At 41.1% G+C, this 25064-nt stretch overlaps 1 protein-coding gene across 1 annotated transcript; it reads right to left on the reverse strand.

The window, feature by feature from the left end:
• Nucleotides 1–7902: 7902 nt before the first annotated feature.
• LOC100020175 (P2Y purinoceptor 8-like) lies at nucleotides 7903–24687 on the reverse strand. Its single transcript, XM_007507466.3, has 3 exons — nucleotides 24103–24687; nucleotides 15840–15886; nucleotides 7903–10436 (listed from the first exon to the last, which is right to left on the reverse strand). The coding sequence occupies exons 2-3, from the start codon at nucleotides 15854–15856 to the stop codon at nucleotides 9779–9781; spliced, it is 675 nt and encodes a 224-aa protein (XP_007507528.1). The 5' UTR covers nucleotides 15857–15886; nucleotides 24103–24687; the 3' UTR covers nucleotides 7903–9778.
• Between the last annotated feature and the right edge of the window lie 377 nt (nucleotides 24688–25064).

A 25064-nucleotide genomic window follows, 5' to 3' on the forward strand; every position in this document is an offset into this window, starting at 1 on the left:
CTGTGTTTTCTTTCATAAAATGACTTATATGGAAATATGTTTTGAATGGCTGCACATGTATAACCTATATCAGATTGTTGGCTTTCTCAATGAGGGAGGAAAAAGAAGGAGGAAGGAAGAGAGAAAATTTGGAACTCAGAATGAAAAACAACAACTGTTAAAATTTGTTTTTACATGGAATTGGAAGAAAGTGAAAAATATTTTAAATGGTTGTTAGTAACTTTACTCTGACATCCTCCAGCACCATCTTCAATTATAGTCAAGAGCATTTTCTCCACTACTTTCTCAATTCTATACAATAGACCATATATACTATATAATGTCTATACAACCATTGCCTTCTTCATGAAGCTTTCCCTCATCCCCTTGCTCTTCAATTGCTGGCACAAACTTAAGTTCTTAATTAACATTTGTGCCATTGGATTGTTGAGTTACCATCTGGGGATCACAAGAATCTGAGGCCATGTAGTGTGGGGGGAAATAGTCCCACATACTTTAACATGGCCTGAGGGGATCACTGTAGGGATAAGACTGAGTCACACACTGGGTCAAAATTCATCTAATATACCAAGTTTGTCTACTAAGGCCAGGAAGTATGTCGTGTATTTCAGAAAGATTTTCATCCAAAACAATTGAGGTTTTCCCAAATGTTTATAGTTAAAAGATAAATAAGACAAGAGTATATGTAATATAGCAGAAGTACTTGATTTGCCCCATTTAGGTAATGATCATAAATCAGCTGTGGTATCAAGTATGGATCATTTTTCTAACATGCTCAAGGAGCCCAGAACTGTGTCTTATCTTTCAAGGTTCAAAATGATCTTGAGAGCAGCACATTTGACTGGCTGTCCATGATGATGAACAATGATGTTCCAAGGCGCCAGGAAGGAATCCTAGAGGTGCTGAGCCTACTTCTCCTATCATAAGATCAAAGGGTTTTGGAGTTGGATGGGATTTTAGAGATCACCTAATACAACACTCTCATTTTACAAAAGAGGAAACCAAGGCCCAGGGATATTATTCTTGTTTATATCTTTCCTAATTTCATGATCTAAAAAATATTCATCAAGTACTATTTCATGGATCTGTGATATCATCATCAGTGTGGCCAGCGCCCTGAAACTTAAGTTATCTTTAACAGTTGCTATAGCAAAAAATTCAATTTAAAAAATCCATTCCTCTGTAGCCAGTCTAGAGATGAGCCTCTCCAAGTCTTGCTAGATTGGCACTCCACACAACAGCCTGTCTCTGGTTCTGCCCTCAAATTCTTTTCCATCTGGGTAGGACCTGCCAGGACTTGAGCTTGCTGGCAGAGCCTCCAAAAATACAGACTTATCTACGCATTTCAATGGGAGAGGTTGATGATAGTATTTTTAAACATATGCTGATTTCAGTAGGGCTTATTATACATTTTCAAAATCTTTTCAGTGATTTTTAAGTCTCTATTTTAGCATTAGAGTATTTGGACTATGTTTTGATATCCAAACCCATCCTGTTATTTGGTCTTTCTCAGGTAGAAATATCTTTTTTTCTTCTTGAGAAACTTAGTGTATCATCGGAAATAATAGTTATGTTATTTTACCAAGATCGTTCTCGTTTGTCCCATCTGATGAGGTTGACCTTCCACATTTCCAGCTTCCACCTCTAGGAAGAGTGGCTGCCTCCAGTAGAGGCTGTACATCCATTTGTTGGGAATGTTGTAGAGATTATTCCTGCTCTGTACAAATTGGGCTAGTTGTCTGTGGAAGGGACCCCCCTTCGCCTGAGGAGTGTATCCATAAGCCAGGTCTTCTGTGAGGGAAGGTGACTTGTGTCATGCTTAGGTCTAGGGTTCCAAAGTTCCTTAGGAAGCCAAATCACCCCACTCATTCTAAAAAGAATGCAAGGGGAATTCAGAAGGAAATGATCAGTCATAGGATTCCAGTATTCCAGCATATGAAAAGCTGTTTGTTACCTAGAAGAGGGATTAGCTTTGTTCTTCTTGGCCCTAGAGGGAAGAACCGGGATTGGTAAATGGAAATTACACAGAGAGAAACAGAGACAGACAGATGGGGGGGGGAGACAGACAGACAGACAGACAGAGACAGAGAGACACAGACAGACAGACAGACAGACAGAGACAGACAGAGACAGAGAGAGAGAAAGACAGAGACAGACAGACAGACAGACAGAGACAGAGAGACACAGACAGACAGAAAGAGACAGAGAGACAGACAGACAGAGACAGACAGAGATTTAGACTTGAAATAAGGAATAAGTTCCTATAAATTAGATCCACTCAAAAGTTGAATGGGCAGCCTCCAAAGGTAACACATGTTGTCACTAGAAACCTCCAAATGGAAGTCAGATGGCTACTTTGGTAGGATGTCATAGAGGGAGTTCTTGTTCAGACAGTAGCTCAGATACTCTTTTGGATCTCTCTCCAGCTCTGCAATTCTGGAAGCATCTACCCAGTCTTCTTCTCCTGGGGACCCAGAGGTGTACCAGAACAAACTGTCTCATAAGAACTGAGGATTTCATTTTCTTAAACCCTTACTTTCCATCTTGGAATCAATATTTTGTATTGGTTCCAAGACAGAAGAGTGGTAAAGGCTAGGCAATGGGGGTTAAGTGACTTGTCCAGGGTCACACAGATGGGAAGTGTCTCAGGCCACATTTGAACCCAGGACCTCCCATCTCTAGGCCTGGTTCTCAATCCACTGAGCTACCCAGCTGCCCCTGGGATTATATTTTCAATGTGAGTATTCACACCCTAGAAATTGGCACACCACAAACTGGGGCTTGACTTACTGCTTTGTTGATTGTCTACATTTAAGAAAGGGATGGAGAATATGTTCCCATTGCAGATTCAGCCTAAAAATGTGGCCTGCATATGTTGTTTTCCCCAGAGAGTCCATTGTTAAGCATTTGTCAGTATATATCTGTGTGGTCTCCATCTTGCCTCTGGATTACTGACAGTGGGAACCAAGTAGGGAAGGTGCACAAGTTGAACCAAGGCTGTACTCAAGGCTGTCTAGCATCTAAATGAAATGTAAAACCCTCAGTCCTTACCAAGGTTAAACACCTGATCATGTTAAAACATCTTGATGTTTGTGGATTAGCAGGACATGGACAAAGCTCTAGAAGTTGTCCCCCCAAACCATGGAAGTCAACTCTAATGGCTTTAATTTTCCTCTAGAGTGTGAGGCCCAATTGCTCCAAATCTGTCTGTCAAAAGATGTGCAGCTCCTTAGTCTCATTTCTTGTCTAGAAGGGAATCAATAGATGGCAGGCTTGGGAGGCCTCTGAGTGGCCTGGTCTGGGACCAGACTAATTTGTCTGTAATTATTTGGCTTCTCAGAAGTATCATGGTACAGTGGTGAGAACTCAGTTTATTGGATTTTACTGTTTTAATACCTGCGTGCCCAGTGACAAGCTGCTAAACAAACCTCTCTGACTTCTTATTCTTAGCTCCTCATCTATAAGATGAGGGAATTGAATTAAATGATCTCGGAGGTCCCTTCCAGCTTGGAATCAATTCCGCAATTCCGTGACCCCATCTGTGCTCCTTTACTTACTATATACATGGCTTTGGCTCAGTTACTGCCCTTCTCTGGACCTCAGTGTTTTCATATATACAATGAAAGTGCTGGATCACATGAGCTCCGAAGCCCCCTGGGCAGAAAGTGTCTTGCCCAAAGCCACAAGGATACTAAGCAATAAGGTAGGATATGGACCTTCCCAGGGCTCATGAAATGACAAAATTTAGGCAGTCAGTCACGTACTGTCCCTACACATAAAGCTGCATCATTAAGCTCACTGCTCGAGTGAAGGCTTTAAAATGAATGCAAGTATGTTTGGGGTGACAATACATGTATAACCGAGATCGAAGTGCTTGCCAACTCCAGGAGGCAGGAGGGAGAGGACGCAGGGAGATGACTGTGGTTAGAGATGACTTCGAACTTCAGAAAACTTATGTGGAAATTTCTTATTGCATGTAATTGGTTTAAAAATAAATAAATAAGCAACCTCTAAAAATCAAATCAAATGAATGCAAAGGCAAAAATATAGGCTGAAAACGGAAATCTTTGAATAGGGAGGGAGAGACAGAAAGAGACAGAGACAGAGACAAAGAGACAAAGAGAAGGAGGGAAGGAGAGAAACAGATAGAGAGAGAGAGAATTTTGATCGTAAGTTCCTAGATGGAGAGAGGTTGGACAATGCTTAGTACCGGTTGGTCTTTTCGTGAGTTTTTAGTGAGCTGGTAGGCAGTGCAGTGAAGCAGAAAGGGCACTGGACTTGGTCTTAGACTCAAAAGATATGGGTTCAAATCTCAACGTACCTGCTTCCTAATGATGATTGACCTTGGGCAAATCCCTTGACCACTCTGAGACTTAGCTTCACAGAACCACTGAATTTGGTATTTGAAAGGGACCTCCATATAGTCCACCCAGTTGGAAGTCCAATTGAGTCCAATCCTCACTTATAAAAAATACTTCTACTAGCTACCCTCCAAGACTGTGAAGAAAGTACTTTCGAGACTTGCAGCCACTACAGAAAAGGGAGCTATTATAAGTACTGTCCTCCTCAATTGACAAACATCCCACGATTCAGGTCTGGAAAGGATGAAGCTCTGCCTCTCTAGCAACCTTTTCTAGGGCTCTGTCTCATAAGTCATACTCCTCAGTAGTGCTCCCTTCTATCGAACAGGAAGAGCCTTCTGGCACTTCACTGTTCCTTGGCTTTACTCCCAGATCCTTTCAGCTCTTAGTTAAGCTCTAGGTCTGAGGTTTCCCCACCCTCTTGGCAGAAGCAGCTACATTAGTAATCACTTTGCCAGTAGTGGATTCAGGGGAAATTGTCCTAATGCTGGAGAGCAGCAATAAAAATTACCACCTTCTCCCACTCACCAACCTTTTCATACATAGAGAATCAGAGAAACTTAGAGCCGCAAGGGATCAAAGAAGTCACTCAGGCCAACCCCCTTACTTTAAAAAGAAGGAAACTGAGGCCCATAGAGGAGACAGGAATTATCCAAGCTAGTAAATTATAGAGCCAAGACTGGAGAACTTGGCACTCTTGATATTCAATCCAAGTACTCTTTCCTTTACACTAAGGAGCATTTCTAAGGCCATGCCCCCTTTCAAGAAGATGAGGGAAATGTTGAGAAGCATGGGTGAGGTTGTCATTATCAGAACCAGACTCATCTGACCCACAATCCATTTCAAGAAACCATTTCATCCGAAGTGGTCTCTTCTTAGTGGGGGACAGAGAGAGGGAGGGGATTGAAAGGGGATGTCTAGCTTCTCTCTTTTATCTGTAAAGAATGGAAATACAACAGAAGAGAGGTTGGGTCTGCTGGCCATGCCTGGCTCTGATCATTAATCCTCATTCTCTATAGGGATTCGGAGAGGAAGGAAAAGGAAGGAGGAGTACAGAAAGTATGGTCTTTATACTCCCAAAAGAACCATGCCAGAGAGGGAAGTAAAGAAGGAATCAGAACCAGTTAGAAAGCATCTCTCTTAGGACTGATTCATTCTGAACTAAGGCACCTACTTTGCCTGTCAGTCCACCAGATCCTCTATGGGCCAATCCCATAGGACCATGGGTAGAGAGAAGGGATATTCTAAATGATCTAGTCTCACTAACAGATGCACAGTTCTCTATTTGACCACATCTCCAAGGCTTCCTGCCTTGTGATTCCATTTCTTGCCCCTAGCTATCCTTGCATTGAATGTCAAGTTGTTGACTCAAAGATGTCCATCAAAAAGAATTTTCTGTTCATGAACCCTGTACCAATCAGTCATTGACAGGTCCACAGACCTCAACTATAGACTAAGGCTCTTCCTCAATAACTTTATTCATTAGAAGAGGCAAGATGGACTTCCGGTCAAGATGGCGGCTTAGAGAAAGCTAAAGTTCAGATCTCCAGAAAACCCTTCCCGACCGATCTCAAACTATAAGCTCCTAAGGCGCCGAAATTCAAAACGATCAACAGCACAGACCCTGGGAACCCTCCTCCTGGACCTGGACCCGGATCAAAAGGTACGGCCCCCCTCAAAAGCCAGAACCCGAGATCACTCGGACCTAAGGGGTAGGAGTGCAGAGTCCAAGGCTCCGGGAAGCCGCAGCCTGGCCTGGCTCAGAGAGCAGGGTCCTCGGAACAACAACCCTCAGGGCCTTCTATCCGAGTCCCAGTGAAAGTCACTGCCCTCGGAGCTCCCCTAGCAGAGAGCAGGGTCGAAACAACAGCAACCCTCAGGGCGGGCAAGACAGCCTCACTGGATCCTGCTATCCAAGTCTCAGTGAAAGTCACTGCCCTCGGAGTTCGGGGAAGCCGCAGCACATCCCCCCGCAGGCCGAAGAAACAGCCTCACGGCCAGCTATTCTGAAGGCAACTTCCGGAAAGCAACCTGACCCAGAGAGCCAGGGGAGAGTGTGGCTTCCTGGTCCGACCCTTCCACTCCAGTTCCAGTGAGGCATACTCAATTTAACCCAGGGAAAGCTCATAGAACCGACAATCTGCCCAGGACTAAAGCCTCTGAACACCAGACAGAGATAAGAAAAGCTAATCCTCCCCATTCAGAGATGGCAAACTACACAGAAGCACAGAAGCCCCAAAATACCAAGAAAAATAAGAAGAAAGGGGCGACTTTGGACACATTCTATGGAGCCAAAATACAAAATACAGAGCAGATAGAAGATGATATACAAGAAAATGCTCCAAAACCTTCCAAAGGAAATGGAAACTCTCCACAAACCTATGAAGAATTTGAATCAGAAATGACCAAAAAGATGGAAGCCTTCTGGGAGGAAAAGTTGGAAATAATGCAAAAGAAATTCACGCATCTACAAAACCGGTATGATGAAACTGAAAAGGAAAACCAGGCTTTAAAGGCCAGAATCAGGCAGCTGGAAGACAACAATCGTGTAAAAGAGCAAGAATTAATAAAGCAAAGCCAAAATACCAAGAAATTAGAAGAGAACATAAAATATCTCACTGACAAGATGACAGATCTGGAAAATAGAGGGAGAAGAGATAATTTAAGAATAATTGGACTCCCAGAAAAGCCAGAAATAAACACCAAACTGGACATGGTGATACAAGATATAATCAAAGAAAATTGCCCAGAGATTCTAGAACAAGGGGGTAATACAGCCACTGACAGAGCTCACAGAACACCTTCTACACTAAACCCCCAAAAGACAACTCCCAGGAATGTAATTGCCAAATTCCAAAGCTATCAAACAAAAGAAAAAATCCTACAGGAAGCCAGAAAAAGACAATTTAGATATAAAGGAATGCCAATCAGGGTCACACAAGACCTTGCAAGTTCTACTCTGAATGATCGTAAGGCATGGAACATGATCTTCAGAAAGGCAAGAGAGCTGGGTCTCCAACCAAGAATCAACTACCCAGCAAAACTGACTATATACTTCCAAGGGAAAGTATGGGCATTCAACAAAATAGAAGATTTCCAACTTTTTGCAAAGAAAAGACCAGAGCTCTGTGGAAAGTTTGATACCGAAAATCAAAGAGCAAGGAATACCTGAAAAGGTAAATATTAAGGAAAGGGGAAAAATGTTATCTTCTTCTTTTACTCAAACTCTCTTCTATAAGGACTACATTTATATCAATCTATGTATACTAATATGTGGGGGAAATGTAATGTATAAATAGGGGGTAAAGAAAGACCAAACAGAATAATCGTTCTCACACAAAGACTCACATGGGAAGGGGAGGGGAAGAAAACTCCTATAAGAAGAGGAAGAGAGGGTTTTTTTTACTTAAACCTCAATCTCAGGGAAATCAACTCTGAGAGGGAAAAACATCTAGATCCATTGGGATCTTGAATTCTATCTTACCCAACAAGGGTAGGGAGAAGGGAAAACCAAGGGGGGGAGGGGGAGAGGGAGAACAAAAAGGGAGGGAAAGAGAGGGGGGAGGGGGAGGGAAGAAAAAGGGAGGGACTAAAAAGGGAAACATCAAGGGAGGGGACAAGGGGGACTGATTCAAAGTAAATCACTGGACTAAAAGGTAGAGCTGAAGAAGAAAAGGTTAGAATTAGGGAAGGCTATCAAAATGCCAGGGAGTCCACAAATGACAATCATAACTTTGAATGTGAATGGGATGAACTCACCCATAAAACGTAGATGAATAGCAGAATGGATTAGAATCCAAAACCCTACCATATGTTGTCTTCAAGAAACACACATGAGGCGGGTTGACACCCACAAGGTCAGAATTAAAGGATGGAGTAAGACTTTCTGGGCCTCAACTGATAGAAAGAAGGCAGGAGTGGTAATCATGATATCTGATAGAAGAGGCAAGATGGTATGGTAGACAGTGTTAGGCTTGGAGTCAGAAAGACCTAAGTTCAAGTCCTGACTTTGACATGGGCAAGTCATGTAAACCTCAGTTTCCATGTCACAAAATGGTGATGATAGTACTACCATACCTACCTGTAAGGGCTTCTGTGAAGATCAAATGAGATAAGGTACATAAAGTACTTCATAAATCTTTGAACTCTAGCAAAACGTAAACTATTTTTATTACTGGCTACACAGGTAATGCAAGGGCACAAAAAGAATGGCTCATGGCAAATAAGAGGCTTGTTTCATTGAGATCCAATCCAGCATGCCCATTTGAATCATCTTGAGATTAGATCACCAGAAATGTTAGATGGAGGAAATTAAGGGAGAACCACTCTTCTCAGCCCAAACTCTAATGGAACAATATGTTCAATAAACACAGGCCTGAACCAACTTGTACTTGGCCAGGAGAGTGGCTTGGGGAGGTATGTGGGGTGGTAACAAGCTTATCCTTCAAACTTGGCTCACATTCCACTACCTCTTCAGTGAGGCCTTCCCTGCCCACCTTCAAAACAAATTCTATTATGGCCTTCCTGGGAGACCCTGTAGCATTTCATGTTTGAATCTTTCATTCAGGATGTCATAGAATGCCAGAGCTAAAAGGATCCACTCACTCATCTTACAGAGGTCCACATACAGGACATGACTTACCCAAGGTCACATAAGTAATCAATAGCTTGCAACTCTACTCTGCTACCTACTCCTTTTTTAAGCCCTTACCTTCTGTTTTGGAGTAAATTGACTCCAAGGTAGAAGAGTGGTAAGGACTAGGCAATGGAGATCAAGTGACTTGCCCAGGGTCACACAGCTGGGAAGTGTCTGAGGCCAGATTTGAACCTTGGACCTCCTATCTCTAAGCCTGGCTCCACTGAGCCACCCAGCTGACCCCTCTACTACCTACTCTTAATTTATACTGCTTTGTGTTAACTCTTCATGGACACCTAACTACACAGTAAGCTCCTTGAGGCAGCGCCTCCGTGTGAATTACCTTTATTCACCTCACAGCACCTAGTGTAGTGCACAGTAGATAATAAATGAAGAATTAGTGGTTACATGATTCGAATGTGTCTTAAACAATTTTAGCTCTCACGATACAATGAGATTTGGAGACAGAGGATCTGGGTTTATATCCTGGTTCTGACACTTACTATCTATGTGACCATGGGCACATGGGCCTTTCTGGGCCTTTGTAAAATGACAGGCCAGAACAAATGAGCTCTCAATCTAGGAGGCCACAGACTCCTCCAGGACAATCTCCATGCTTTTCATGTGTTCTTTGGTATAAAGCAATACATAGTAAACACTTGACATGAACAAATAATGAGTACCAGCTATCCCCCAACATTCCTCTGAGTCTCAGCTTGCAGAGCATATCCATGTTTGGTTTCCTCTTCCCAATCACTGAGCATATCCTCTTTGAATTACTTCAGGGTGACCTGCTGAAGAATATCTTATAAAAGAGATACACGTTAATGATCCGTAGAAGTAAACCAATGGGATAAATGAATGCCTTCAGCAGGGCTGCTGCTCCACTGCAGAAGTTAAGCAGCACCAAAGTGTGCTTAGGCGCCCCCAGAGAAATGAAGCCGAGATCCTGTAAGCACTCCAGCTGATAAACAATACACTCTGTAAGGACCACAATCCAGATGAACTTCGAAGCTGCCCTGGCATATCTAACAGTCCTAATGTGGCGGGTCTCTGCTGGGAGGAATGTGATCAGAAAGGCCTCCAGACTCACACAGCTGAGCAAAAGGGAGCTCACATGGGCATTTGCAGTTTGGAAGTTTTGCCACAGGATCACCTGAAAAGAACTTGATGATCTTTCACCCTGGAAGACATTCAGGAGCATGGCAAGCACACTAAACCCCATCAGGATGTCCGCCTGCGCCACATTATGAATAAACACTACAGTGGATTTCCTGGATATGTTGGGAGACATCAGGAGCAGTGTGACATACAAACTAGCACATAGGCCCAGCAAGCTGATGAAGATGTTGGGAAATGGCAGGACGAGATACTGGATATATTTGAACACCAGGTACCTTCTGAGATCTCTCATGTGATCTCGCAATTGGAAAAGATTCCTGAAAAGATGTGAAGAAGGAAAAAAAAATTAGAGTAAGTCTAAAATAGGTCACATAACAGACTTCTCCACACCTAGGTGTATGTTTCACTTGAGCACACTAGTGCACACTAACATCTTTCATATGTTTGCTTCAGCCCCTTTCCAAGCAGGCCATATATCCACACGAAACCATATACTCCTGGTGGTGGAGATTAATGATAAAGGCAATGGCTGGGTTCCATTTCCATGGCTTTCTGCATGCAAATGAAGCTTTCATTCATACTTGTTTCTCATGAACTGAATTGCAGGGAAGAATAAGGAGCAATTCCATTTCTCCTTTCATGGCTGCATCAGTACATGCCTGCATAAGACGAGCTTAAGTGGGCACACCGAGGGACAAGATTTGTTAGAGCAAGTGTGGAATTCTTTCAGTTGGGTGAAAGGAACAGGACCATGAAAATGTAGGAGTGTGTGGCAGAAAATCTGCTTCACAGAAAGGATCCTAACTGGGCAAGACTGACAGTAAAGTCTCAGGAACGGCTGTCGGGAGGAAAGGATTTCGAGGTGGAAAGTACTCAACCCTCTCATTTTGATTCTAGGTCCTCTGACTCCAAAACAGATGCCTCTCCTACTATATAACACTTCAAACTGAAGCAGGGTGGATAGTCTTCTTAAAGTGGCAGTTACCACAAAGGGGATGGCTTATGCAGATAGGTGGTACAGTGGAGAGAACACTGGAGCTGGAATCAGGAAGACCTGGCACATAGTAGGCACTTAATCAATACCTCTTCCCTTCCCTACTCCCTTTTGTCTGGCCATCTTCATTTCACTCTAACCCCAATGTTTTGTTTTATATTAGTAATACATGAATCTAACAGCATAAAATGCTGGATAGAGTATGGGCCATGGAGTCAGGAAGATCTGGGTTCAAAATCTACCTCAGACACTAGCTGTGTGACCTTGGACATTTCCAACTTTAGGTCTAAACTCTTATGATCCCTCCTTCCTATTCTGTGAGTCTTCCTCATTGACTGCCTATTTTGTTGGTTATCCCGTGTAGGTATCCATCTTAACTCTTCAGCTTTACTGTGAATTCCTTGAGGGCTGACATCTACTTGATGAAATAAGGAAAAAAGTACATATCAGAGGAGATAAGGGGAGAGAATGCCCACCAACACAGTTAAAAGACAGAGGTTCAAGGGAGTCTTGTATTTAGACACCAACTTTTCTGTTTAGATCTGGTCTTTTCATCAGGAATGCTTTGAAATCTTCTATTTTATTCAATTTTTTTTCTCAAAGGGACAGATTGAGCCAGGTAAACCAACCAAAGAGTTCTCCTCACCCCCTGCTCCCTACCTGCTGATCTCATTCTGATTTCTCTGCCTTGGAATTGCCACTCCTGCACTTGCCTTCTCTTTCCTGATTCAGTCCTTTGGTCAGTTCCTGGGGAAACTCTGGTTCTCAACCAGCCTAACCTACCCTTTGTTCATGTTTCTTTGGGTCTCAATGCTAAATCTTTCATTCTTTAGTCAAGAAGGAACTCCCCTCAGTAGCTTTGATAACTTGATTGTGTATTTTGTTCCCTATATCCATTAGTACTGTGCCTTGTCCATAATAAATACTCCATCATCAACATGTGATTATTGATTGACTGGGCCTCCAAAATTCAGAAGAGCAGAAACTATCAGTGGCCATACTCAAATAGCTTCTAGAAAGATTAAACATGATTAAAAATTGGTAGTAAGTTATTCAAGTTCGAGTGTCAAATGGAGCTTCCCAGAAGAGACAAGAAAGATTGGAGGCATCAGGATACAATAGGAAGAATGCTGAACTTGGAGTCAGGGGATCAGAGTTCTAATCAGTTCTCTGTTTCTGAACTGTATAGCCTGAGTCAAGTCACAAAATAAGTTATTCCCTGGGCCTCAGTTTCTTCATATCTAATATGAGGGCATTAGGCCAGATGTCCATGGAGGTCCCTTCCAACCATACATAGGACTCTGATCCTATGTTATTGTAGGACTATGAAAGAATGCCAACAGAGACTACTTAAGCCCAAAAAAGGTTCATATATTCATCCTTATATGTATCCTATTTTATGACTTCACATCAATGGGTCCACCATTGGGACTTCTACTTCTCTCTATATTTCAAAACCTAGAACACATCCCGTCCTATCAGGTGATCTAATTGTCCTAGCTAACCATGCCCACACAGAACAATACCATCTATTATCCCTGGTGCTCATTACATAACTGCCTCACTTTTTCTGGTCTCACATCATCAGTAGAGTGTCTACCATACATCTTTCCTGATAGATGCTCAAGAGCTGCACTGAAATCCACAAAACATTCAAAGACCCTAAGAAAGGCTTCCAATGCAATGGGTGGACCCAGTCTAGAGGATTACAGGATATGGACAAGAGTCAAAAAGGATGATGACTTGGATAATGAGTTGTGCTCTGCACCCCCAAGATGGTGGAGGGTAAACAGACACACTAATGAGACCACGGGGCCCTTGAAACATTGAGGCATGGTGCAAATGTCACTCACAGCAAGCAAGGAGATAGCACTGCTAACTGGTCAACCCTTTGATTTATCATTCCTGCACCTATGTAGCTAAGATCTGAACCCCTCTTGGTGATATGGGGAGAAAGTCTATGCTATTCACATTCAAAAAGGCCTCTGATTCAGCATGATCCTAGAAAGGGTACTGGGCTTAAAGTCAGGAGAACCAAGGTTCAAATATTTCCTCAGGTTTAAATTCAACAATTACTGGTATTGTGACCCTAGACAAATTATTTCATTTCTCCGCACCTTAGCTGTCTCATCTGCAAAATGGAATTGAAGATGGTTTATCTCCGTAGCGTCTAAGGTACCTTCTAGATCAGTGGTTCTCAACCTTTCTAATGCCGTGACCCCGCAATACAGTTCCTCATGTTGCAGTGACCCCAAACCAAAAAATTATTTTGGTGGCTACTTCAAAACTGTAATTTTGCTACACTTATGATTCGGAATGTAAATACCTGATATGCATTATGTATTCTCATTGCTACAAATTGAGAGGTTGAGAACTGCTGTTCTAGATCTAACTCTTTTGAGTCTATGATTTAGTGAAATGGTAAAGAAATAAAGACTTCTTGTCTCCCATTTTTCATGCCCACTATTCAAGCTCTGAATGAAGGTATTACTGCTTGGCTCAGTATTACTGCTAGGGTTATTACTTTGAGGTAATTTTACCATCTTTTAAAAAACATCCATTCCTGTAAAACAGAGGCCTTTATTGGCACTTTGTCTCTAAATCCCATGCAGTGTACTTCAAACCTTAGAACTTCTCCCTAAGGCAAAAATCTTGAAATGCTTTTATTTTTTCCATTAGTGGGAAAAAAACCTCACATTTTCCATTCTTATTCTTTGGGCACATTGCTCATTAGCAGCAAGGAGCACATCAAGGCCAAGGTCTCAGGCAGTCTATTCCAGTGCCAATTTTGCAGGGAAACATCCCTTTCCTCCCCCTTTCTGTGTCTTATACACATAAAATGTAGGCACCCATTATTTGTCATTTGGAGATGCCAAAAGTGGCAGGGAAACCCCGACCACCACCATCACTGGCCTCTGGTCAATGAGAGCCACAATTAACTGGAAATAAACACCAGATGTTCAGAAAGAGAAACAAAAGTCAAAGAAAAAGCCAAGTCTAAGATGTTAATCATGAGGCCTGAATAGTCTCAGTGCCCAGCCATTTTGGAGGTCGGGCATTGCAGAACACAGTGACCTTTGTATTATGTAGTTAGTTAGGGTTCAAGGAATATACCCTTGTCACTGGCTTGTGTAGTGGTCTAATTAGTCTTTAAGAGATTTGTCTCACTCAATCAATCACTAAACATCCATCGAGCACCTACTATGTGCCAAGTGCTAGAGTGACAAATACAAAAACTGAAATGATCCCTCCTCTTCTCTCCTCTCATCTAAGATTCCATGGAGCGTGATTGTTAAATTGATTGGTAATACAAGGTCACTATCCTGGGAAACATTCCTTCTGTGTCTAAGAATTAGCCTTACCATCTCCTTCCTATAAAACAGGGCCTGCCCTCTACAGGAATACGGCGTGGCTGCCATCTTTGTGAGCAAATAAAAACCCCACCAAGAAGATGGGAAAGTGGGGAGGATGGCAGTGGAGCCTTGCCAGAGCCCCTAAAATTATGCCACATAGTCAGCTACTTTCTCTGCATACTCCTCAGACAACCCTTGTATGAGTCATTTTTCCAGCATGTATTTCTCTCTGTATGTGTGTCTCTCTCACCCACCTTCTTCATCCTTCTCCCTATAATTTCATAAGAAGAACTGACATTTGTAGTGTGCTTTAAGTTCAAAAAGAACTTTACATTCAGTAGCCTACAATAACCTGGAGAGGTGGGCACTACGGAGACGATTACTCTCATTTGGCATACGAAAGATGAGGCGTGGTGGCATCAAGTGACTTGCCCCAAATTATAGAGTCAGTAAGCAGAAGATCTGAAGCCTGCTCTACAACTCCAAATCAGTGCTCATTCTCTTATACCAGCAGGAATTGAAATGCCATTTGTTACATTTAATGAATAGTTTTCTATCTCTTCATTTTCATTTTAAGTGTGAATGCAGCATTTTAGAGTTATCTTTTCAAACAAGACTGAGGCTTTTTTAACTTCATAGGAGTATAAATTTAAAGTTGGAAGGTACCCCTGAAGTCATCTAGCAGTATCTACTCCCAACTTTTCATTTTCCATATAAGAAAACTAAGGCCCAAGAAGGTAAAATGGTATGTGTGCCCAAGGTTATACAGGCAGTCACGGCTAGAGCCTTGAGCTCAAGTCCTCTGCCTCCAGGATCTCTGTTATACTCTACTGCCTCCCTGCTTCTGTGGCCTAATTGATTCCCCCCAACCCACTGCAGTGTGTACGCAGTCCCTAGTAGACCGAGAATTCCCCAATGCTAGGTTAAGTTTGTTTTGGAAACCTGAAACACTATCATAGTTCAGAGATGGGAAATCACGGGGGTAAGGAAAGTGGCAAAGGAACAGTAGTGACTTGTGAGTTGGCCATGAAGAAAGTGGGGGGGGGGGAGGAGAAGGAGAGGCAGTATGATGCCACTGAAAGAACACTGGATTGAGAGCCATAAGACCTGCGTTCAAATCATGGATCTTCTACTTAATAGCTGGCAATTCCTGTCTCGGCCAGCAGAGACAGTGGGGGTAAAGACGAAGACTCTTGGTGAGGCTCTTTCTTTCCCAGTCCCTGATATGCAATCTCCCTCTCCTAGTGTTTCCCATTGCACAGGGTTGGTAACTGGCCATTGTGAAACACTTAAGGCTCTTGGTATCCTACTGTGATCCCCCTGGAAGAAGGGGGAACTTTGGGAAATTCATAAAGAAAATGCCATATACTTACATCCATCTTGGGTCCATCAATAACTTGGGAATATAGGGAAAACAAATCTAAGGAAAGAAAATAGCAATTACTACAAGATTAATCCAACAGTTATTTTCAAGCTACTGAAAGCCCTCACAAAATCCCCATCTCTGTACATAGTGAGTCACCTGCAAAAGCTATTACAGTGTATTCATTTGAGATCCTTGAGATTCGAAATGCTGGAGAGGTGACCTTCAACTCACCAACATCTCACTGCTTTGAGCATCTAAAGTTCTTCTGGAGTAGTTACGGAGCCAGCCATAGCCTTGGTTTCAGAGTCATGAAGATCTAAGAGTAGATCCTGCCTCTGACACATACTGGCTGTTCTCCTTCACCTCTTAGTACCCTAAGTGTCTCTTTAAGACTACCAGTTACAGAGAACTTGCCCATCTGGATTACAGAGTTTCCTTATTCCAAGTTCCTTCCCCATATTAATAAAAGCACAGTTCTAATCCCACCTCCTTCACTTCTCAGCCTTTTGGCTAAGATCAAGGGTGGTACTAATCCCACCTCTCTCCAAAAAATACTCTCTCCATTATTCTTAACCAGCCACTCCAGACTCTAGAGGCAGTGTGGCACAGTGGACAGAGTTCTGGACTTGGAGTCAAGAAAATAAAGGTTTAAATCCCACTGCAGACACTTAGTAGCTGTAGGACCCTGGACAGCTCATTTAACTTCTGTGTTCCTTTCCTTTTCTGTATAATGGGAATAGCATCTACCTCCTGGGGTTACTGTGAGGATCAAATGAGATAATAAATATAAAGTGCTCTGCAAACCAGAAATGTCCTCTGTTAATACCACCACCACCACCACCACCATCATCATTATTACCAATCCTCTGTAGGATACTTCTAGAAAAAACAGAAAAACTTACACAAACTGATGCAAAGTGAAGTAAGCAAAACCAGGAGAACAGTGTACACGGTAATAGCAATATTGTGAGGATGATCAGCTATTAATGGCCTAGATGTTCTCAGCAATATAATGATTTAAGACAGTTCCAAAGGATTTAGGATGAAAAATGCTGGGTACCTCTGAATAGTGCTAACCACCTCTAAAAATTTAATCTACTTCCAGACTCCAATCAATGGAGTCCCAATGCAGATTGAAGTATACTTTTTACTTTATTTTTTCTTGAGGGTTTTTTGGTTTGTGTTTTCTTTCACAACATGAATAATACGGAAATGTGTTTTACATGACTGCACATGTATAACTCATATAAAATTGCTCAGGAAGGGAAGAATTTGGAGCTCAACTTTTTAAAATAAATGTTAAAATTGCTTTTACATGTAAGTAGGAAAAAACAAAATAAAAGTGAGCATTTTTTCATTAAAAAAAAACACAAAAAGAGTAGGGAAAAAGGAACCCTGGGAGCTCAGAGTTACAGTAGTCAGTGGGGTAGGAGGGACAGGCAATCAGTAGGCTGGGACTTATTAAGAAAAAAATGAAAGGAGACTAGAGCAATATAGCACAAGGATTATTCACTATGACCAGGTAGGAATTACACCAGGAATGCAGGGCTGGTTTAATATTAGGAAAACCATGTGCATAACTGACCACATCAATAATCAAACTAACAGAAATCACATGATTATCTCAATAGATGCAGAAAAGGCCTTCCACAAAATACAGCACTCATTCCTATTGAAAACACTAGAAAGCATAGGAATAGAAGGGCCTTTCCTTAAAATAAGGAGTGTCTGCCTAAAACTTTCAGCAAGTATCATCTGCAATGGGGATAAACTAGATGCATTCCCAGTAAGATCAGAAGTGAAACAAGGATGCCCATTATCAGCACTATTATCTAGTAATGTATTAGAAATGTGAGCTGTAGCAATCAATATACAAAGAAAAAGAAATTGAAGAAATTTAAAGTAAGCAATGAGGAAACTAAACTGTCATTCTTTTCAGGTCTGATAGTATACTTCAAGAATCCTAGAAAATCAACTAAAAAACTAATTGAAAGAATGACTTGCAAAGTTGCAAGATACAAAATAAAACCATACATAAATCATCAGCATTTCTGTATGTTACCAAGAAAGTCCAAGCAGCAAAAGGAAAAAAGAAAAATTCCATTTAAAATCACTCTAAACTCTAAATGAACACCCTAATGCAAATACCCACAACATGGAAATGGGTTCGGACCAAGAACACATGTGATACCCAGTGGAATCGCACCTCGGCTATGGGAGGGGTGGCGGGAGGCGGGGAGAGGAAAAGAAAATGATCTTTGTTTCCAATGAATAATGTTTGAAAATAACCAAATAAAATAATGTTTAAAAGTAAAAAGTAAAATAAAATAAAATCACTCTAAACAATATAAAAGAGCTGGAAATCTACTTGCTAAGACAAACACAGGAATTATATGAATATAATTACAAAACACTTTTCACATAAATAAAGTTCGATCTAAACAATGGAAAAATAGTAATTGCTCATGGGTAGGACAAAGCAATATAACAAAAATATTATAATAATATAATAATAAAAATAATTCTATCTAAATTAATTTTCTTATTCATTGCCATACCAAACTACCAAAATTTATGTTATAGAACTAGAAAAAATAATTTAAAAATTTCATCTAGAAGAACAAAAGATCAGGAATATCAAAGGAACTAATGAAAAAAAGGTGAAGGAAGGTGGCCTAGCAGTACCAGATCTCAAGCAACAATCATCAAAACAATCTGGTACTGGCTAAGAAATAGAATGGTGGATCAGTGGAGTAGATTAGATACACAATATTCAAGGGTAAGTGACCTTAGCAATCTAGTGTTTGATAAACCCAAAGATCCCAGCTTTTGGAATAAGAACTCACTCTTTAACATTGGGAACATTAACATATTGGGAAAATTGGAAAACAGTATGGCATAAACTAGGTATAGACCAATATTTCATGCCCTATACCAAGATAAGGTCAAAATAGATGAATGATTTGGATATAAAGAGTGATGCCATAACTAAATTAAGGGAACACAGAATTGTTTACCTGGCAGATCTTTGGAGAAGGGAAGAATTTATGATCAAGTGAGATAGTGAGTATTGTAAGATATAAAATAAGTAAATTTTATTTGTACAAACAAAACTAATCTAACCAAGATTAGAAGGGAAACAACAAACTGAGGGGAAATTTTTATAATAAATTTCTCTGATAAAGGTCTCATTTCTCAAATTTATGGAGAACTAAGTTAAATTTATAAGAACACAAGCTATTCCCCAATTGCCCAATTGACAAATGGTCAAAGGACATGATCAAGCAATTTTCAGATGAAGAAATCAAAGCCATCAATAATAATATGAAAAAATGTCCTAAATCATTCTTAGAGATTAGAGAAATGCAAATTAAAACAATGCTGAGGTATTACCTCATACCTATCAGATTGGCCACTATGGCAGTAAAGGAAAGTGGTAAATGTTGAAGGAGATGTGGCAAAATTGGTACACTAATGCATTGCTGGTGGAGGTGTGAATTGATCCGACCATTCTGGAGGGCAATTTGGAACTATGCCCAAAGGCCTAAAAAACTGTGCATACCCTTTGATCTGATAATAGCACTCCTGGGTCTGTATACCAAAGAGATCATTAAAAGGGGAAAGGACCTACTTGTACAAAAATATTAATAGCAGCTTTTTTGTAGTGGCAAAGAATTGGAAATTGAGGGGATGTACATCAATTGGTGAAGGACTGAACAAATTGTGGTACATGTTGGTGATGGAATATCATTGCATGATAAAAAAAAGGTAGCAAGATGATTTCAGAAAAAACTGAAAAGATATTCAGGAACTGATGTAAAGTGAAATAAGCACAATGGAGAAAACATTGTACAATATAACAGCAATATTGGATGATGATTATCTGTGAAAAACGTGGCTACTTTCAGCAATGTGATGAGCTGGGGCAATCCTGAAAGATTTATGATGGGAAATGCTATCCACTTTTAGAGAAAGAACTGTTGGAGTTGTCTTTCATGTCAGTGTATTTATGGTCTTATTTTGGAATTTGGGTTATGTATGTGACTTTGCTCTTACAACAGTGCCCAATATGGAAGTGTTTTGCATGACAATAAAAATAAAATTGTAATTTTTTTAAAGGAAGGAGAAAAGTTGGAGGGGGTGTGGCAAAATTGGGACATTGATGCATTGTTGGTGGAGTTGTGAATTGATCCAACCATTCTGGAAGGCAATTTGGAACTATGCCCAAAGGGCGCTAAAACCAGCCATAGCACTGCTGGGTTTGTACCCCAAAGAGATAATAAGGAAAAAAATCTCTACAAAAATAGCTGTGCTCTTTGTGGTGGCAAAAAATTGGAAAATGAGGGGATGCCCTTCCACTGGGGAATGGCTGAATTAATTGTGGTATATGTTGGTCACGGAATACTATTGTGCTAAAAGGAATAATAAACTGGAGGAATTCCATAGAGACTGGAACAACCTCCAGGAAGTGATGCAGAGAGAAAGGAGCAGAACCAGGAGAACATTGTACACAGAGACCGATACATTGTGGTACAATCGAATGTAATGGACTTCTCTACTAGCAGCAATGTAATGATCCAGGACAATCCTGAGGGACTTATGAGAAAGAACACTATCCACATTTAGAGGAAGAACTGTGGGAGCAGAAACGCAGAAAGAAGAAAAACAACTGCTTGATCACATAGGTCAATGGGGATATGATTGGGGTTATAAACCCTAAATGATCACCCTAGTGCAAATATCAATAATATGGAAATAGGTCTTGACCAGTGACACATGTAAAACCCAGAGGAATTGTGCATCGGCTATGGGAGGGGCTTGGAGGGAGGTGAGGGAAAGAACATGATTTTTGTAATCCTGGAAAAATACTCTAAAAACTCAATTAAATTTTTTTAAAAGGAAGGAGAAAAAATTTTTAAATAATTCTTTAAAGGAAGGAAGAATTTTTAAAAGTCATCAGCATGGAGGAATCTTGTTTTTTCACCACTCATCCATCCTCTGAATAATGGCATAGAATGACTTTGGGCCATGAGTGAGCCTAAGGGCAAATAAATGAATGTATGCAGCAGGAATAAACAGGACGTGTGGCCAGAGCAGAGTAGCTTTGGAGGCAGGCAAAGATGAAATTACTCAGGGGAAGGGAACCATCATGCAATTCAGATTGCATAGAGCTAAGACTCCAAGCCGCCTTCAAAGAGGAAACAGGTCATCCAGGGCACCCTGGATTCCTGAATTATTCCAACCAACTGGACATTGACCCAATACGAGGTTTCATCATGTGTGGAACAGCTTGGGAATTGATACTTACATGTCTTCTATGGAAATACTTTAGAGAGAAAATGAGTTCTGGATTTTATCTTGACTGCAGACAGAGAAGAAGAGGCTTGAATCTGAGCACCGAAATTGTTTCTTTGAGCTTTAGTTTGGGATTTTTAGGCAAAGGGTTTGGGTGGGCTGGTTTGGGAAGCAGCCATAGTTCCCCAGCTCACTGAGTGCTTTAATGTATTTGGTTTTATTCCTAATCTGTAAACTCTAGGTTCTTTCCACATGTTCATGCTCCTTCTCACTAGAGACAAAGCCAAGTGAGCCAAGAGCAAGCCTTAATCAGGAAGTCTTGAACAAGGCAGAGCTGTGCCACCTTTGCCTTCCTCAGTTCTAGCTCTCCTTCTCCTCTGGTCCTGGGCAAGTTTCAATTGATGAAGGGGGGAAATGGTGTGCCACTCCCCATCCGCCTGCTCAGAGAACCCCAAGCTGTAGGTAGTTCACAGATACAAACTCTGCAAAGTCATACAGTAAGGGCCTCCTGCCTTTGCCACACTATCAGACAGGAACTGGGTCAAAGCAAGAAACTGGGTCAGAAGGGTTCAGAAGCCCACACTTAGCCACCTGCCTAGATGTGCCCCAGGAAGCCCACTTCAAAATGTATATTTGGTTGATGTGAGCAAATGATGATTTGCAAGATGCAGGATGTATGAAAGGGTGACTCCCAACCACAGCAAAGATAAAACTATGTATGCTTACCCTGTGTCAAAGGCATCTGAAATATGACTCCATGGAATCTAAGATGGCAAGGCAGTTTGTCTTTAGAGATTAAACGCAAAATTCTTCAAGGGAACAGGAAATATTAGAACTATTTGCACATGGAGCTAAACAACATGGAAGAGCATAATTGTATCGGCCATCCAATCAGAACTGAAAAACAGAATCTTAACTCAGATATAGAAGGGTTGGTTACATGATAGTGAGCTTTGAAAGGCAGTCTGGCCTAACGGAAAGTGCCCTGAATTTGAAGACAGAAGACCTAGGTTCAGATCCTGACTCTGCCACTTAATGATTGGATAACTGCAGGCAAGTTCTTTGCCTCTAGAGCCCTCCCATTCTTCACCTACAAAATAAAGGGTTGCAGTGCTGGGGATGTACTCAAGGAGATCAAAGACTTTTAAAAAATCATATATATATATACAGGTACCCCCACGTGGCCCCACGATCTAGAAAATCCACATCAAATTTTTTGACTTTCGAGTTCGTATCACGAATCTTAACTTTTTACTTATTTTAACTCTTAAAAATTGTGTACATTTATGTGTATATACATATGTGTGTATATATATAAATGTTGATATTATATAATACTATATTTTTATGCCTTTCTGGGCCGCTAAACTTTCTCTATGTCATTTGTGACTTCTGGAAAACTCCCCCCCAATTCCCATTTAATTTCTCATGCTGACCCACAATATATCAAAACTGCAATGAGCAAAGTCACGATGTGGAAAGGTTACCTGTAATATGTAACCAAATGCACATACACACAAGCATACCCGCCAACTCATCTATATATCTATCTCTGTGCTAACAAAAGCAAATGGGAAACAAAATGGCTGCACATCATTTGTGGATGGCCAAACAAAATATTACACATGCCTAAATATAATAGAATCTTAGTGCATCATAAAAGAAAAATGGGAAAAAATCAGAGATATATGTGAAGACTCATAGAAAATGATGCTGAAAATATCAATAATATAGAAATAGGTCTTAATCAACGACACGTAAAACCCAATGGAATTGTGCTTCAGCTATGGAAGGGGGTTGGGGGGAAGGGGGGAAAGAACATGATTCTTGTAACCATGGAAAATATTCTAAATTAACTAATTAAATAAAATTTTAAAAAAAGAAAATGATGCTGAGAACCAACAGAGCCAAATCTACAACAATAACGGAAATGAAAATCTTCAAAGGCAGTGAAACACAATGAATAATCTTGATCTTGGAGAATAGACGATGGTACAGATGACCTCAGAGAGGGGATGTTCATATGAGTTTGCTTTCTCACTTAGTTTTGTCCAGCTGTTTGTTACCAAGGAGGGTCCAACAAGTGAGGTGTAAAAAACAGAAGGCCTCCCTTAAAAACAAAAAAGGTCCCTTCAAACTCACATGTTCTAAGGTTCTGTAATCAAAGAGGTTGTAAGCTTGGAGAGTATCAGATCTATAATGGACTTGGGTAGACTTTTACCTGGTCCAACCCCTCACAGTCCTTTGCTAGATCCAAGGATCTTGCATCTAGAGCCAGAAGGAACATTAGAGGCCATCCCATACAACCTCCTCATTTTACACATGAGGAAACTGAAGTTCCAGAGAAGTGAAATAGCATGTCCAAAAACTAAAAAACCAGTAAGTGGAAGTTCTATGTGTTATTTAAACCCAGTCAGTCATCTGACCCCAAACCATACCTCTGTACCATGTTACCTAGGCACATATCTGTGTGCTATGAGGTAGGGGGGACATGAAGCTAGCTACACTGGTCCATATCTGTGTGGTGCTATACACTTTGTCAAGTACTTTGTAACTTTTGTCTCTTTTGATCCTCAAACCGTCCCCAGGAAGTAATGCAAGTATTCTTATCCCCACTTACAGATGAGGAATCTGAAACCATGACTTGCTAAGAAGTGGCAAAGCCATTATTCAAGTCTGAGTCTGTCTTCTTACACCCAATGCAGGTCTCTTTCCACTATGTCAGAAACCGTGGTCTAGTTGAAAAGAAGAGATAGATACACATCTCGAATGTTAGCAGTACACAGCAAACAGGATCTGGTGAGCTTTAAGAGCATGGATCGAGGCACTCCATTCCAAGGCAACCTCCTCATCTGCTGTCAGTTGGGTTCTATTTTCTCTCTCCTAGTAATCCACACTTTCCAATTAGTTAGAGCTGTGTTGTTCAGTTATCATACAGAGATTTCCCCCAAAAAAAAACTCATAAAAGAACTTACTTGGGATGACGGGCCAGCCCAGCTATCTTCTCCAGTGCTGTGTGAAGCCGAATGGCACCAGAGTCCAATTCACTTAATCTTTCTTCTTCCTAGAGATATATTTAGTCGTGGACCCAGAGTAAGCCGTCTATCTAGAATGATGCATGAGGAGACTGTAAGGCTCTATGCCCAAAGGCCGATTTCACAAGAAATATTTGAATCATGACTTTTAATTAGCCTTTGTGCAATCTGGAAGAGGGAATGTTTGTATCCTCACTGCATAGAGAATTGTCTTTAGTTTTCCTCTGAGGAGCTGAAGGCTGAATCCGTGCTCTGTGGAGGAGTTTCTGGACAAGTTAAAGCTTGGGTTCAAGACTGAATAAACTGCTGTCTGAACGTTCTAACATACCAAGGTTTGTATCCATAATGGGCTCTGCCAAGGGTGTAGTCAATGGGACCACTGCCATAGGCAAAGTTTGGGGCGGGGTGAGTCCTCCAGCTTATTTCAGCATGGCTTTCCTCCACAAGCATTGAATTATCAAGTAAGAGAAGTATAAAATGCTTCCAGATCCAGGGGTAGCACTAAGCAATAAATAATAACCACCCCGTATCTGCATAGCCCTTTCAACTTTCATGGGAATTATGGAATTTAGAACTATAAAGGAAGACCTTAGAGAACTTCTAGTCCAACCCTCTCATTTTACAGAAGAAGCATCTGAAGGTCAGGGACTTCCCCCAAGGTCACATGTCAAATATTTGGTAGATGTTTTGAACCTGGAACTTTGAACGGAAGATCCACTGCTCTTTCCACTCTATTGTGCTGCCTCTAACTGTTAGACTTTGGGTAAGTCACTTCCTTTCTCTGAATAAAATACAAAATCCTTTGTTTGATGTTCAAAATCTGAGACCTTCCTACCTTTCCAGTCTTCTTGCTCTATATACCCTTTGGGCTTTCCTGGTTTTGTTTAAGTTCTAGCTCAAGT

The sequence above is a fragment of the Monodelphis domestica genome, chromosome X (assembly GCF_027887165.1).
Source record: "Monodelphis domestica isolate mMonDom1 chromosome X, mMonDom1.pri, whole genome shotgun sequence".
NCBI classification, from domain to species: domain Eukaryota; kingdom Metazoa; phylum Chordata; class Mammalia; order Didelphimorphia; family Didelphidae; genus Monodelphis; species Monodelphis domestica.